The sequence below is a fragment of the Paramisgurnus dabryanus genome, chromosome 1, assembly GCF_030506205.2.
Source record: "Paramisgurnus dabryanus chromosome 1, PD_genome_1.1, whole genome shotgun sequence".
In the NCBI taxonomy this organism is placed as follows: Eukaryota; Metazoa; Chordata; class Actinopteri; order Cypriniformes; family Cobitidae; genus Paramisgurnus; species Paramisgurnus dabryanus.
This window is the reverse complement of record NC_133337.1, coordinates 22,338,526-22,355,964: the sequence shown is the minus strand read 5'-3', so window position 1 is coordinate 22,355,964 and position 17,439 is coordinate 22,338,526. Positions and strand designations below refer to the sequence as shown.

The following is a 17,439-nucleotide window of genomic DNA, read 5'->3' as shown; positions in this document are numbered from 1 at the left end:
CCAAAAAATCCCAACATTGTGGTCAGATATTGTATCCTCCCATAAAGGGGTTAACTTCGATACTACCCAAATTAGAAAATAAATGGATATGAAATATTGATTTCGGTAAAAATAATCTTATTATGTGAAAATAAAAGACCTCAAAGTGCTACAAGAAACATGAAGCTAGCACGATGCATAAGATCGTTGCCAGGAACAGCGATCAAATATAGTTTAATGGGCGTTTTACAAAAATATTACACCGCAGAGGGCGGTTGACCTCATCGGGTATTCACACTCGGCACTCTAAAATATACTGGGTTGTTTTGACCCATAACATGTAGAGAAACACAACCTTAATGTTAAATTATCCTATAAAATGTCTATATTTGACCCAAAAAAGGGTTGAAACAACCCAGCATTTCTAAAATGTTGAACACTCCATTTTGATTGGTCAATCGCACCGTTCACATGTCCAATGTAGGTGATATCAGACTGTTTATCACACTCTCAGAATTAAAGGTACAACAAAGCACAAAAGTTGTCAATGGGGCAAGTCCTTTTCAAAAAAAGTATACTTTTGTACCGAAAAGGTGCATACGCGTACCTCAAGGTACATATCTGTACCAAAATGGTACTGGAAACATTTAAAAAAATTCATCTCAAGTGTCCAGTGACTTACTTATATATCAGGTAGCTGTGATCATGCACAGTCAGCTGGATGTTATCGCAAAATAAACACTGACAACGTGATTTTAAGTTTTTTGAAGACACAACCTGCTGACTGTACTGTACATTACCCCATACTGTACATAACATACAAGCAACACCACATGTCATGTGATTTAAGGGCTCTTTAAGTTATTACGAGTATTATGATATATTATAACTGTGGCTATTATTTATGTAAAGACAAAGCAGATCACTATGTGCATAATAAATACAGTACATACAACAACACATTATATATAGGCAACAAGCTTCGTAAAAAACTGTTGCTTTTAAATTCTGTATTTCACCTGAGACAACCGAGCAATTGAAAGATTTAGATGCACCAACTGAGTGAGGCTTTGTTTCCCACTGGAATTGCTGTCACATTTTTGTTTAGCACTCATTATTCCTTTCCGCTTTGAAAAAAAAATGCGCTTACTAATTAGATGACAAATATTTCTGTGGAAGTGCAGTGTATTTTAGTAATGACATGTTTTGAAATGAAGCAAGCGGAGGGAGATTCTCATTTCTCCAACAAGGAAGCGTGACCGCATTGTAAGTCATAATAAACACAACATCTAGCTTTGTTTATTATGAGTTCTGTGGTAATTGGATGGATAGAGAAAAGCTGCCATTTAAACTCCGCCCAGGTCAGGATTTGTGTGGCCTTGTGTGCTAGTAAAGCACAGCATCCTTTAAGAAACTCCCTGCAGATTCCCATCACTTCTGAATGTAAATGCCTTTTTTGCTGCAGATTTCTGTCCTGTTTTTCTTATCTTTGTGGCAAAAACAAGACACACTTTCCACTCTTTCCATTTCTAACAAAGTTGTATGTGCTTCTGAGAAGTGTTACATATGTTTTATAACAGTTATGACATTTTATATATTAGAAAAAGTTATATATGGATGTCAATGGAAGGTGCGTGACCGAAAATGCTGCTTATTCACATGTTTTGCTTGTAACTTTCTCATTTTATCAGATATTTGCATGAAATTTTAACAGACAGTAGTATTTTGTTAGTTCTTTCAAATTAAATCATGTACATTTACTGTTTTAGTCGGAATGGGCATCAGACTTTAGTTGGAATGGGCATCGGACCCAAGGTAACCATGGTTTTAGAAAGATGCCTGCAGTGGACGTTCTGACAAGACGTTCACTGTAGTCTATTACCAGAAATGTAATATTCAAATTTCCACAATATATTTAAACACAATCTCCTTCATAGATTTAGATTACCATGTTTCAGCAGGGCCGTGCACAGACCTTTTGAGGGGCATGTGCTGAAACTGAAAAAGGGCACCCCCTCCAAATAAATATCACTTAATAATCATCTTAATAGCTTTTTATTTATTCACTATTAATGATTGAAAAAAATCACTATTAATGAATGAAAAATGACATTTTATGATATCTTGGCATTATACAGTGCAAAGGATATCTGCCCTTGTAAGTTGGCTTTAACAATTTACATCCTGGGTGTTTGTCTGTATTAGGCCTATTTGTAGTCATGTGTTTGTGAAGTGCTCGCTCTTATTTAATTGTAGAATATATTAATTTAAATTTTTTCCTCTGCTTACATACATAAAGTTACATAAAAATATGTTTGAAGAAAAAAAGGTATTCTGTTTGGTTTTATAAGCTAATTTGTATTATTTGGTTAACATGTTTATGTATGTGATTGAGAAGAGGGGGTAATAGGATTTTAAAGATCAAAATAGGAGATTATACTATACTATAGCCATACCATAAGCATATTCAACATGTATCTGCCTACCTGGTGCTGAGGACCAGGAACCTTGGTCTTTTGAAGGTGCAAATAACTGCATTACTAAAAAAATATACTAAATACTAAATAGACTTAACTCTATGCAGTTAATTTCAGAATAAAAAGTTATGAACCAAATAATCATACAACTCCCTTGACTAATTCAAGGCATAAGATACATGCATATACAATAAATTATATCCAGATTGCATACTGTAATGAGTGACAGGGCAATATAATGTACATACTTGTATCCTTTACATGTTTTTCGTCTCTATCCAGTTTTCCCAACTGGGCATCTGATGTCTAAGACCTTTCTAATCTGATATGTTTTTGGTGTTAATGTAGGCTAAACATTTACCCGCGCGGGCGCGTCTTCTCGCGTGAGATGTGTTGACTTTAGTTAAACGATTAATACGCGTCATGCAAAAAAAACGGTAAAAACCCGACCTTGCATTCCGTATTGTTGTCACGGGTGCCCTTCACATGGGTGAACACTTGTTTAAAAACTGCTCGCGCTTTGTCAAAAACTCAATTTGGTCGCATTTTGCGCCAGCCCTTGCTGCAGTTTGGAGCCCTTAGTGCCCCCTGATTGCCCACTCGACCAATCCCGTCTATGGATAATTCGGCTCTGCTCAAATTTATAAAACATGCGCCGTTAAATACATACTAGTGTTTCTTTCGTAATGACACAGCATTGTACTCAAACAACAAGATACTTATTTACCGTTGCAAGACGTTCAGCTGCCTCTGACTGCTGTGGAACTTCAGCTCGCTGCACTCAGGGGGCGGAGTTAAGAGGTTTGACAGACAGTTTGAGCGGATCCAAAAATATTTAGTTTTTTTATAATTTTATTTGATAAATATATTTGTAAAACACACAGACAGACGTAAATGTTTAACAATAGCATTAATTTATATATTTAAAAAAATAATAAAACACCTCCAAAAAAGGGCACTTCGGAGTGTAAGGACAAAAAGGGCATGTGTTCTGCACAGGTTTAGCCCTATCTGTGCACGTGCCTGTGTTTCAGTACCAAGATAAAATACATATATTTTGGTCCACCTACCTTTCATTAGTGTCCAGAGTTTAGGGGAAGCACCGACCGGTTGAAATTAGTGACACAAATTTTCAAACAGTTGCTGTGAACTAAAACACCTCCGGGTTGAAAGCTCAAAATATCAAACGCTTCCGGTGGTCGGACTTGACGTATTTATTGTCGGATTTAGTGAAAACATACTACAACCATGCAACGAGGATTGGATATTGCATGAGATGCATTGTAAAAGTCCCACGCGGGCGGAAACAGATTAAATGTGAAAGCATAAATGATCTTTACATTAAGCTAAACATGTAAATCTCAAAATTATTTTATTAATGATTAAATGTTTGTACAAAATAATTAAACAAAAAAAAAATTCTTTAAATAAAATAAAATAAATTAAAAAATATATATTTAAATAAATTAAAAAAATTATAATAAAATGTCTGCACACTGAAAATCTGCAAAAAGGTCTACAAAAAATATTTGTTTCTTAGGGGGTAAGCAAAGTAAAACAAAGTGTTTTAAAAACAGACCCAGTAGCTCAGATATTGACAGTTTAGTTTTATGCACCTACGCCTTTTCTTCTTACTTTTCTTCTTATTGAGTTTTGTTGATGTTATTTTAATATTTTACTGTATTATTGTAGTATCGGTGCAGAATAGTTAATCCAAAAATCAAAATTCTGTCATTATTTACTCAGCATCATGCTATTACAAACCTGTAAAGATTTATTTGGTCTGCTGAACACAAATGAAGATATTTATAATCTAGCAGGAAGCAGGAGCACCACTGACTTCCATAGTTCCATAAAAAAAAAAAATGTGTAAATTATCCCTTCAAAAATTATCATAAAAATCTGATTTTTTTCATGTTTAAGTGCTATAATTTGGTCCCCACTGCTTCTATCAACCTAAAAAATGTAAAGAATAACCCAGTATAGCTTAGTTTTGGTAAACCATTCTCTGCTGGTACGTGAAAAAAATAAGTAATTGAAATTTGGCTCCCCTTATGATGTCAAGAGGGGATCTTATTATAATAATTCTGCCCCTTAATCTGCACTATCCAACCACGGTACTGTTATTTTTAAGAGAGAGAGAGAGAGAGAAAATAATTGACAATTGAGTTTCAATTTCAACTAAACACCATTATGGCGATCAGTGTTTCCATTTTATCAGCTCATTTGCATACAAAACGACAAACCAAAAACGTATCTATATGATAGTTTGAGCTAAAACTTCGCAAACGTACTCTAGGGAAACTAAATATTTTTTTTACATCTTAAAAAAGTATTTTAAAATGTCCTCTTTAAATAAATACAATTAATGGCATTAAAATAGGCTTTGTATTGTTTGTGCTAAATATTATTTCCTATTTCCTCATTTTGATTTTGTATGATTCTCTTAAGTGTTAGAGACAATGGAACATCTGCATATAAAAACAAATCTTGTTTATTGCTTGGCGTAAATTTCCTTGATTAATAAGAGGCAGTTACAAATGTGTTTGCTTTTACAATGTATTACATTACTTTCCACTAATAGGGATTTTCCCATTCACTGCCAGGAAGAAGATTTGACTGTAGTTGTTTCTGAAACTTTAATGAAGTGACCATGGAGCTGACAGGTGCAATTATTGAGAAGATTAAGTGTAATGGGCCTACTGGCTAACTTAGACAAAATAATGACGCTTTTACTCTAAAGTGGAGTGTCAGGAGCTATTAAAAGATGTTAGAAGTGTGGCACAACTTCAGAAGAAACAATATCTTCCAGATGTGCAATAGGAAGTTGTCTTGATGCTCCAGTTTGACTAATGCAGTAAATCTCTCAGTGCGGTTCATTGTGTCATACTGAATCATTTTTTTTTTAGCAACTTTTGATTTAAGGCAGAAGGTCAAAGGGACACAGGGAGCTGTATATTGGCTGTACTGCTTATACAATATCTGCAGTATAGAAAATGTGTACGGTGCACAGTAAGCATATTTTCTATATGGATGCAATAACTGGATGACGTTTCCCCGAGTGTGCTGTATATGTGGAGGTACTTTATCCTGCAATGCAATGTGCTCCACCTGACCTTTTGTTTTCACTGTGAATGTACTGATAGCAATATCAGCCAAAATTTTAACATATTTTTCTTAAAAGCGATTTTTCTTAGCACATAAGCAGATCTACAGTAAACATTCATTACAAAAATAACCAAACACTTAGAAATATATAGATTTTTAGTTGCTTTAGCCTTAGTTTGTTTTGTCTTATTCTGAATAATTTAAGGTCACATTGAGGCCCCCTTGAAAGTTTATTGAGGCCCCCTAGTGGCCCCGGCCCCTGGTGGAGAAACACTGTTCTAGATGATAATGTCACTCGATAAATAAACATGCAATATAGTGAGGTCATGTGACAACAATAATGCATACTACTTTTTGAAATGTTTATCTTTGCATAGTAAGCAGTATGCTTGTATTTTATTTCAGACATAACCCCCAAAAATGATAACCTTCTAATTTGAATACAATGTGGAAGACAATGGTACTGTAGTTTTACCACCGTCTTCTCTTATTTTGCACAGTGGCCATTGATTTTTACGGTCTGTATTACTCCAGAGAAACATATATTTTAATTTCTGAACAACAGAGTTGGGACATCTTTGGTTCAGGTTATATGTGCTTTGGAGTGGATGTTAGCTGATCCACATGGAGTCTTAAGGGAAACAAAGCAAAACGAGACTCTGTTTATGATGCTCATGGAAATTCTGATACATTATCAACCTTCAAACAAATGCAATTAACTCCATTGGCAGCAAATGCCTCTAATTAATTCAGGTCATGGCTGCTGGTAATGGGGCTTCAGTCAAAAGTGCAAACCAGTGTGATGGTATTTATGCTCTATACAATTGGAAAAGACATTAAAAGGAACTTTTTCCAGTTCATTTCAACCAGTAGACAGGGGGCAGATATGAAATATGGTCAATGGGGATACGGTCTGACACAGGCTTGGAGGACATTTGTGAAATGAAGTTTTGAACTGGAATAAAAAAATAGTTTAAAGTGCAATTCAAAGAAATTCAATCTCACATGGTTTTGCAACAGAACAAATGAAGAGTTCAGATATAAAACCCTCTAAAGCCACCCTTCCACTGTACACAACATTCAGACACGACTGTCGGAGTATGCCCTCTAGTGGCAGTCGAATGAAGTTTCAGTTTAATCGTAACATGGGAGAGAAGCTCATTCCAGCGCAAGAGGCTTCATTCTAATATTCATCATAGTAAAATAAATAAATGAATGTATGCAAATGAATAAAATGATAAACAGCTATGCATATATGAAAAAGAAAATGAGTCTCATTCACTAAGCATGCTTACGCACAAATTTGTTTGTAAAATGTGTCACGTTTACCTTACAAATCACAATTCAACAAAAACTTTCAAACTAAAATTTATTTTTAATGTATGCAAAAACGTAGGAACAACTTAGACCACACGTATGCAATAATCATGAACAAGAAAAAAATATATAAAATATATAACACAGAAATATATATTATAGGGTTCTTTTTCCTTGTTCATGATTATTGCACACGTGTGGTCTAAGTTGTTCTTACGTTTTTGCAAACATTTAGAAGAAATTTTAGTATTAAAGTTTTTGTTGATTCATTATTTGTTCGTTAAAATGTCCAAACACCCATTTCAAGAACAAATTCGTGCGTACGCATGCTTAGTGAATGAGACCAAATATTTTTGGAGAGAACATATGGGGACAAGAAAAAATATTAAGGTATACATATTAAATTAATAATGTTCACTGAAATACATCACTTCGGTGTATCGCATGCGGTGTAGTCGCACAAGTTCACATTTTTTATCCAACGCTCAAAACAGCTCCTAAAATTACGCAATCGCAGATGGTTGTCAGCCTCTTTGCGACTATCCATAGGGGATGAATGACTTCTGGTTTATCGGTCGTCGTTTGTTGTGCACGGTGGAAAGGCGGTTTAAGTCAGTCTGACATGTTTTCTTGTAAATTAGCTTTTTTTATCAGGCTCTTGTTTAAGTTTAATATTTTACTTTAATGAAAAGGTTATTAGTCAGTAATTTTTACAAATGTCACTTTAAGTTTTTTATTGATATTTAACAAATTTGACTGTCAGAACCTTTGACTGAAAGATACTTTCTGGAACAAAAAAAAAGGTTCTTCTATGTCATCACCTTTATTTTTAAGTGTTTAAGCTGCCACGTAACAGCTGCCTAATTTCTTCCATCTTTAACTTTTTGTTAGTTTTTTCTATGTTATTTATTTAATAAAAGCACGCAAAGGTTTATTGTCCCGTATGGCACTATATAACTATAACATGTAAAGCATTACCAAGCAGCCCTCGGGTATTGCAGGGCTGTTAAATATTCCCCATGCTTACAAAATCCTCATTATTTATTAAAGAGAACTCGCTTTTCCGCTCACTCCTGTGAATCATAATCTAAACCTTAACTTAAACCTTTTTAAAAGAAATCCCAAATGCTGTCCCAAGATCAGTAAACTCACAAACCCCTCTGGCTCACGCATGATGGATTTTCTCATCGGCTGACTCCCCCTATTGGATGAGAGCTGTAACCGTAGGCTTCCAGTACCTGCGCAGTTATAAGCACTGCATAGAGAACGGACTCTAGAAAGAGCTGAACGGTGCCGTTTATCAGCGGGACGCTGAGGACGGGGAAACCAGGGGCTCAGATGCTCTTCAGAGGTACACACACTTTACTCCAGCTTAACTCTAGCAGGCTGAGCTTTACTGTAACTACAGCTGAGACTGTTGACTGCCGCTTAAATACGCAGGGAACAGAGCTTGAGGATTTGTGTTTTTGTTTGATGGGTATGTGTGTGTGTGTGTGTGGATACATGCCTGTGTTGGCACGCGCTCGCAAGAGGAGGAAGCTGCGCAGCATGCTCTCATGAATGATTGCTGTATGAGCGTGGGTTTGTTTCATGCCGTATGAATACAGAGGCTGGCATAGTTACGTTTTACAATGCATGACAGCCCAACAAGCATTAGCTCATAAATAGACAGAAAGCTACTTGGATGAATGGAAAATAATAGGTCGCGGGACAAGAAACAGTCACGCATGATAAATAGCTTTAAAATCGCTCTTACACATTAGATTAATGGTGTTTAGATGGGACTCACACCCCATAGCAACATCTGGGTACTAAGGAGCTGTCAGCGCTGACTTTTTCTTTTTGAATGCTCTGATGTCGTACGTTTGAGCCGATGTTCACAGTGGGAAGCGTCAGCAAGTCACTGAAATTAAGAGGACAGGAAAACTGTTTAACCTTGGCTCGTGTCCTTCCTTGTGTGAAACTGTCAAGTTGAAATACTGCTTTACAACTGGTTTCCGTATGCCATGACATTCATTTGTTTACGCTGGCCCTTTTCAGTCTCCCTCGTGCCCAAGTATTAATGACAGCATTGATTAAAGCATTTACAGTCATCATATGGATTGGAGATGGTGGCGTGCTTGTTAAAGAGTTTCTAGTCAGTATATCGTTTGTTGCCTTGGCTTTTAAAATGTTAATGGTGCTTTAACATTCAGATTCTTTTAGAAAACAAATGACTGTCTGTAGGAGGTGGGAGATATCATCTGAATCCACTGGGGTCCTCAATAAATGGAAAGATGAGGCACCTCGTACCTTTGTTCTTCCTGCACTGTAAAAAAATGCAAATATTTGTTACTTTAACTTAACAAATTAAGTTAAACAATTTCAACTTTTTTCTAAGTTATGTCAACTTATTACAGTATATTAAAATAGTAGGTTGAAATGACTTGCAAAACCAAGTTGTTTTAACTTCATGCTTCATTTTGCTTCATTGACTCTCCCAAAAAGTGTAAAAACTGGCTCTGTGCTAGTATCAAAACATTGCTCTGTGTGTCCGAGCATCCTGACTGGCCCGAAAAAGCAGCATTGGATCAACCAATGGCATAAGTTCGGTGTAGGATTATCTGTTAGTCCGACCAATCACGTTTTAAGAGAGTTTGGGAAAGCGGTTTTAAGACAATTATTATTTTGCAGATATTACAAATCTCAAATTAATGACCAACCTTTAACCTTGGGATCCTTTAACCTTGGGTTAAAAGTTAAGGGGCGTTAGCACAAACAATACAAATTCTCCAATTTTAATTGATTTTCAGTATAACAAAACAATATTGATACCAGAAATCCGTAAATTGATTCTTTATGTGCGTGCTTTACTTCAAGAGTGCCCGATGGCCTGGGTCAAGCGTGAACGATGCTCAGGACAGTTGACAGAACTTTTACTTGCACACTTGGGTCAGTGCTACATCATTACGAAAGTTATCATTTTCAAGTTATCATCGTTATCATCATATCATTTGTACTCGTTTTAGGCCTTGCCAATTAAACTATTTATGCAAATTACATGTTAATCCGCTGTTTGAGAAGCCTTACCCCTCATTCAGACAGACAGCGACGTTATCGCTGTGTGTCGCTCGTCTCTTTCAATGAGGCGTTTCTAAATCTGCTTTTCATAAACAAATGAGTACGATCCACTCCAGTAACTGACAAGAGAAGGATGACGTGAACTCCACTGCTTCATTCTCATTGGTAGTCGCTCCCGAAAGTCGCTCGACATTTGCATAAAGTTAAACTTTTCTTAACTTTCTCGCGTCGCTGGACACGCCCATACGGTCGCCAACGGTCACTTTCGCTCGTGTCGCCGTAAGTCGGCAGGTTTCCACTGAAATGAATGAAATCGCGTCTCTCTGCTACTGCTTGTCGTTGGCTGTCTGAATGGGGCGTTAAGCGCACCCAGGAAGCCGCATATCAAGGCTTTAGACAGAGTGCAAATACTGTGTTTATTTTTTCTTGCTGTTAATCGGACATGTGTACACAATTTTTTTTTTCAAAATTCCAAATTTATCCTTATATAGTCTGTTGTGTAAATGTAGAAAAATCAGAAAGAAATTGTGTAACAGTATATTGGATCTGTGCATTACATGTAGATCTTAAATTGACAGCACCCCAAATAAATTCCATGTCTGCAAAACAATTTAAAATGAAATATCGATTACTAATTGAAATGGGACTGAATCAAAATGTTACTGAATTGAAATCAAACACAAAAATTTAATCTCCAAATTGGTCGCAATATTTAGACCTATACACTGTAAAAAAATCTTGCACTTACATTTTTAAGTATAATCAACTTTTTGATTATGAAGTGATTTTAAGTTTGATTTTTTTTTTTTTAGCTTAACTAGTGATGAGTTGCTGTACCTTAAAGGTTTTTGAAGCTTTGATTTTGTTTACAGTGCGCAATATAATGTGTTCATGTAGTCCTGTCCTAAAAACGGGCTGATGTCTTTCTTGTTCTATGAAGTCCCTCCTTCAGAAATACGTATCGAGTTCTGATTATGTAGTTTGTTTCGTGTGTTTTGATTCGATAGCAGCTTAGCTTGCCGTTAGCTTAGCTGGTGACTGACGTATTCCTGTGGGCGGAGTTTAGTCAAAAAACTGTTCTAGTGACGTCATTAAAGCAGGAAGTAGAGGGCTGTAGTTCAAACCGGCCGTTCGCTGTAGGCTTTGAAAGAGGAATTCTGTTAAAGAAAATATATCGCCTGACAATGAACTTTGAGCGTTATCATTTTGCAGGTATTATTTATGCTATTATAGCAACATTACGCACTAACAAGGGCTTAAAAATGGGATCAGAAAGAACGTGACCTTTAGTAAAAAATGTAAGCTAATTCAACTTTATGTTGCACCACTTTTATTATGGGTTATGAAGTCAAGAGACATGTCGATACAGTTCTGATTCTCTCTAGGTTTTTAAATGCACACTACTTAGGATTTTTGGTCCATACCAAGGTATAGTATGAAAAGTAGAACAAAAAGGATCAGGTTAGCTAGTTTTAAATATTAACAATTTTAGATGTGTACAGACCAAGTCTCTCTCTCTTTCCTCTGATCTTGGTTTCTTTGATGATCTCTGGTCGCTGAAGGCAGTAAAAGACAGATACATTGATCTCTCTTTCACTACTCTTAAGGGCCTAGATAGACATTTTGTGCTTGTCAAGTGGAAGAACAACTGTGGAACTGCGGCACCCTTGATTCTCTAGCCCTCCATCATGCAGTGAAAGGGACCAGGGTTGTACTGCAGAATTCACTCTCTTGTAACTCTACTTTCCTTTCTATGACCCCTTAACCACTGCACCAGCACACCTCGGCGACTCATCCCGGTTGAGCCACAGAAATCTGACTTCATCCTTTATCCAGCACTGCAGCACAAACCAAAGCAACAATCCTGTGACTAAACCAGTGCAGAATTTTACATTAATTCATTTGGCCAAAACTTAACCAAATCCACTTATTGTGCATTTGATGTACATTTGTATAATAAACGTCTGTTATGTACATTTAAGAAAAAAAAAACATTTCATACATTGTTTATATACTGTGCACATACTGTAGGGCTACGGTCAGGGTAGGTTTAGGGTTAGGGGTGGGTTCATGGTTAGGGGACAAGGTCAAGAGTGTAATGTGTAAATAAACACTTAAAATGCACAAAAAAGTACAATGTAACAACACGATAAATACATTATACTGTATACCTTTTCTATATAGTATTTAAAGACAGCTTTTATCCAAAATGGCTTACAATTCATTACAAGGTATACATTTTATCAGCAAATGTGGATTGAACCATGACCTTTTGCATTGGTAGAGTTGTTAGTTCAATGAAAGTCCAATAAGGAAATCCTTCACTGTTTTCTGTGCCGTGACTAGAGGTGTTGGCATCTGCGGTGGTGTAGCTGTTTGTTTACTGCTGTGGCTTGCTGTGGTTTTGAGTGGTGAGTGAAGACCTTTATTGGCATTCTTTTACATTGTATTGTGTTTGAGTAGGAGGATGACTAAAGAGCTCTTCATCACCCTCTTCTCGTTTATGACTCCTCATCATATGATCTAACCACAACAGATGAAACCTTTGAACTGTGGTGTACTACGCTTTCCTTGGAAAACATGGAAATCTGTTTTAATTGCTTACTGTGTTTGAGGTGGCGAGAGTGTATGGAAGGTCTTTGATAATTTTATGAGGAATCTGGCATTATAATATGGTCTGAAATGAAACTGGCTACGCAACTTAGCACTCCTTTTGAAATTTTACAGGGTCTGTGGGTGTAAATGAAGTTGGCCACTTTAAATACTATGCAGTCAAATACGCTGTATATAACTTTAATGTGAAGTGGTAAAGGGAAGGTTTGACCCTGTCTTGATTAAAGTTTGAATAGCCTAAAAGAAGTTAAAACAGGATTTGGGTTGATCTTAAAAAGTACATAATCAGATGCATTTTGTGGTCCTTTTGTGGTACATATTTTGCAATAAATTATTCAATAGTACTTTAAACTTTAGTAAAGTAATTGCAAATATGTGACCCAAGATCTTCATAAGGGTACATTTTTTGAAGTTGAGATCTAAACAGCATCTGATAGCTGAATAAATAAGCATTCCATTAATGTTTGGTTTATGATAGGACAATATTTGATAGTTACAACTATTTGTCTGGAGGTGCAAAAAATCTAATTATTCAGAAAATAATGTTTAAAGTCGTCCAAATGAAGTTCCTAGGAAATAAAAAATACATATTGGTACCTCAAAGGTACACATTGGTAGCTTAGAGGTATACTGGAACCTCAGAGGTACATACTGTATCAGTACCTAAATGATACATATTAGGACCTTTATAAAAGGTATTTTCCCAGTGACAACTTTTGTACTTTTTTTAGAGTATAGTATGATGCTAACAATGGAAAAAAGTCAAGGATTGATTCTCATGGAATGTTCAAACTAGCTCATAAAATGTATTTCTTGAATGACTTTCACTGTGTGTCGCTTTTAACAAAAGCAATATATAAACATAGATACTTTTAAGACCGTTGATTGGCTAACTGCATTATAAGCAGTGTATTATGATTGTATGTAAGAGCGCACAAGGCCATTGGGATGCTTTTACTTAGTTAGGAAACAGAAACTGCTTCCCCTAATCTTAGGATCACAATGAAACACTTAATCTTTAAGATTTGCGACATGAGATTTTTAGGGGCCCTAGGACAGACCCCTGAGGACACCACAAATCTTTCAGACACATTGGTGAGACACTTGGGGGTTGGGTTTGTTAAAATGGAGCAGGTATATTAAGCAATAAATAAGGATTGTCTAGCCCTGCATGCTGGTACAATGTTTACTGTTTCACTTTCACTTGTCATCGCTCTGAAACTCATGTGCCAACTTACTTACTTAACTGTATTTTAAAAGCAAATGGAAAATCACAGATGCCTTTAGAGAAAAATCTGTGTAATTTATATCTGATTAAATAATCACTGATGCCACTACTGTATGTCTTAAATGCTCTATTAGAAAATCCAAGATAATCTATAACAAGTTTTGAGGCCATATTGGTATTTTTGAGAACCAATCTCTCTCTCTCTCTCTCTCTCTCTCTCTCTCTCTCTCTCTCTCTCTCTCTCTCTCTCTGTCCTAGTGTTTGCATTTCTGAATATTTTGTTAAACAAATGGGATTTGGGCCACAGAAGAAGACATTTTAAAAGCTGACAGTGTGTTCACGTCTGACCTTCTTAAGATCGTGACATAATTCTTCATTAGTCTATCAGTCTTGTCTGCCTAGAAGCCATTTAGTTTTTATTCTACTTTCTGAGTCTTATCAGGATTTTGTTTCTTGTTCCCTGTAGATCTACACTGATTGGGCAAACCATTACTTGGCCAAATCCGGCTGTCCGAGACTCATTAAGGACTTGACTCAGGACATACCCGATGGAGTTCTGCTGGCAGAAATCATCCAGATAATAGGTAATACACACATTCGCTCACATACACATTCTCTAATTCACTCACTTACTCTCTTAATGTATTGCAGGCTAATAAATCTTCGTAGCTCATTTGAGTGAAAAAATTATTTGTGTAAAACATAGTGTAACCACTCACGGTGTTTCATAAATTATTAAGCTTGCGTTTAACTGGATTAGACGCTGCAGAAATTAGCAACATGAGAATCGAGCGCTCTTTCTTCACTATTAAAGCATGTGTCTCCCATGTGTTCACTTTATCAGGCCCTGAATGGTTTGTGTTATGTGTGCAAGTCTTTTTTATTTTTCCGTCTTCATTTCCCCTCACATTCTCTGTTTTCTCCTCCTCTGGGCCGGCCTGAAACTTTATTATGAACCTCCAGCATACAATGGCAGATCCTATGACAGAAACTCACAGGCGACAGCTGATGAATTAACAGCCGCACGATTTCTCTGCATTTTCTCAGACTTTCACACACTGAAAAAATCCATGATGGGAGAGGTCATAGGCTGTCTTGTGTTTGTGTTGCTAAGGTTTAACCCAACAATCTCTTTTTTGCAGCTAATGAGAAGGTAGAAGATATTAACTGTTGCCCCAAAAGTCACTCTCAAATGGTAAGTGTCAATTCTGCTTTATTTATTGCACTTTATTTGTTCATTTGAAATGCTTGAATATTAGTTGATTCAATAAGTGAAGTCTTTTAACTCTTTGAAGACAACTGGCACTTTATGGTATGCTTTTTAATTTGTGTTAATACTGTGGAAATTAATTTTGAAAGAAATCAGACATGTAGACTGACATCATTCCTTCATTCATTCATTTATTATTATTACATGCATTCATTCATTCATTATTACATACATTCATGCATTACTACATGCATACGTATCTGCGTTCTTTGTATTTCCGTCTGTCCATTCATTCATTCATACAAACATTGATTCATCCATTAATTAACGCATACATGCATTCATTAATGCATGCATACATATGTATGTCCATCCATTCATTTATTTATACATTCATTCATTCATTCATTCATTTATACATACATTTATGCATTACTGCATTACTACATGCATACGTATGTTTGTTTGTTTGTATGTCCGTCTGTCCATTCGTTCATTCATACAAACATTCATTCATTTATTCATTAATACATTCATTGATAAATACATTCATGCATTACTACATAAATACATTTGTACATTCAGTCATCCATACAAACATACATTCATTCATTACTACATATATGAATGCATTATTACAGGCATACATAGGTCCATCCGTCTGTCTATTCATTCATTTATTCATACATACATACAAACATTCATTCATTTATTGTTACATACATTCATGCATTACCACATGCATACATATGTCTGTTCATTTGTCCATCCATATGTCTGTTTATGTATTCATACAAACATTCATTCATTTATTCATTGCTACATACATGCATTCATCAATGCATGCATACATATGTATGTCCATCCGTTCATTTATTTATACATTCATTCATTCATTCATTTATACATACATTTATGCATTACTGCATTACTACATGCAAACGTATGTTTGTTTGTTTGTATGTCCGTCTGTCCGTTCGTTCATTCATACATACAAACATTCATTCATTTATTCATTAATTCATTCATTGATAAATACATTCATGCATTACTACATACATACATTTGTACATTCAGTCATCCATACAAACATACATTCATAAATTACTACATTTATTCATGCATTATTACAGGCATACATACGTCCATCCGTCTGTCCATTCATTCATTCATTCATACATACATACAAACATTCATTCATTTATTGTTACATACATTCATGCATTACCACATGCATACATATGTCTTTTCATTTGTCCATCCATATGTCTGTTTATGTATTCATACAAACATTCATTCATTTATTCATTGCTACATACATTAAAGAAACAGTATGTAAGGAATTGATATCATTTAATCATAAAATGGCCCTGATATGTCACTAGAAAATAAGAAATCATTTTCATCTGGCCAGGATATTTTCATTTAAAAAGTGGATTTGCAGCCTTCAACTGATGTTTATGTTGTCATTTTGTGTATTGGCCACCAGTTGTGTGATTGCAGTACCAGTTTTAGCCACAAGTTTTGTGATTGCAATACCAGTTTTGGCCAAAATCCTACATACTGTTCTTTTAATTAATTACTACATACATTCATATTGTTGTCCTTTCGCCCGTCTGTTCATTCATTCATATTCATATACAAACAAACAAACATTAATTCATATGTTCAATCATTCCTACAATTATTTATTTATTACTTTATTTATTCATTCATCTTGTGTTGGTTGTCTGTGACAGACGTGCAACGAAATTTGAGATTTAGAATTGAAGATTAATTTCCATGTCATCAAAATCGTATCATTCATAAACAACATAAACTTTTGATGTTAGTTTCACTTTGATAAAAGTTGATGGGAGATGTGTAAATTGCAACGGATGTTATCCTTACTACAAAGTTTGTATGCTTTGATTTATATCAAAGATATTTTCTTTCAGCTAAACTCTGATTATTATTGCTACGGTCTTTACAAAGTCACTAATGCAATTACTGGCAAGTTTTTCTGCTTGTTTATTCACCACAAACAATTTTATACCTGCATTTGGTGCTTGCCAAGTGTTCATTTTTAAGACTGCATACCTGTCTTCAGGTTCTGTATCTGCATTTATTTTATTTATTAAGTAAACACAGACTTAAGCTTATGACAGCCTGTCCAGCTGGTCGGATTCACTGCTGTTGTCTATGTAGGTACATTAATGCGTTGTACTTGTGCTGTGGCACACTGCAATGATTAAATCCCACCAAGCTGTACTACAGTAAAAGCTTTAGTGGCCCCCCAAGCCTGCTGTTGAATGGACTGGCTGGGTACTAGGCTATAACTCTTTGCATGTCAACGTGCCCAGCAAAGAATCTTGGGATAGTTGGTGTGAGCTTGAATAGCACAAACATTGCAATTTTAGTTTAATAATAATTGCATTGTTACATTTAATGCCCATTCATCTTGCACC

At 35.6% G+C, this 17,439-nt stretch overlaps 1 protein-coding gene across 6 annotated transcripts in view; it reads left to right on the top strand.

Moving 5' to 3' along the window:
- nav3 (neuron navigator 3) overlaps positions 1–17,439 on the top strand; it is a 183,575-nt gene that overhangs the window by 43,856 nt on the left and 122,280 nt on the right. For all 6 annotated transcript variants that reach the window (XM_065268611.1, XM_065268612.1, XM_065268609.1 and 3 more), the window contains exons 2-3: positions 14,249–14,366; positions 14,925–14,977. In XM_065268611.1, coding sequence (XP_065124683.1) covers positions 14,249–14,366; positions 14,925–14,977 — 171 coding nt within the window. The remainder of the gene's footprint in view (positions 1–14,248; positions 14,367–14,924; positions 14,978–17,439) is intronic.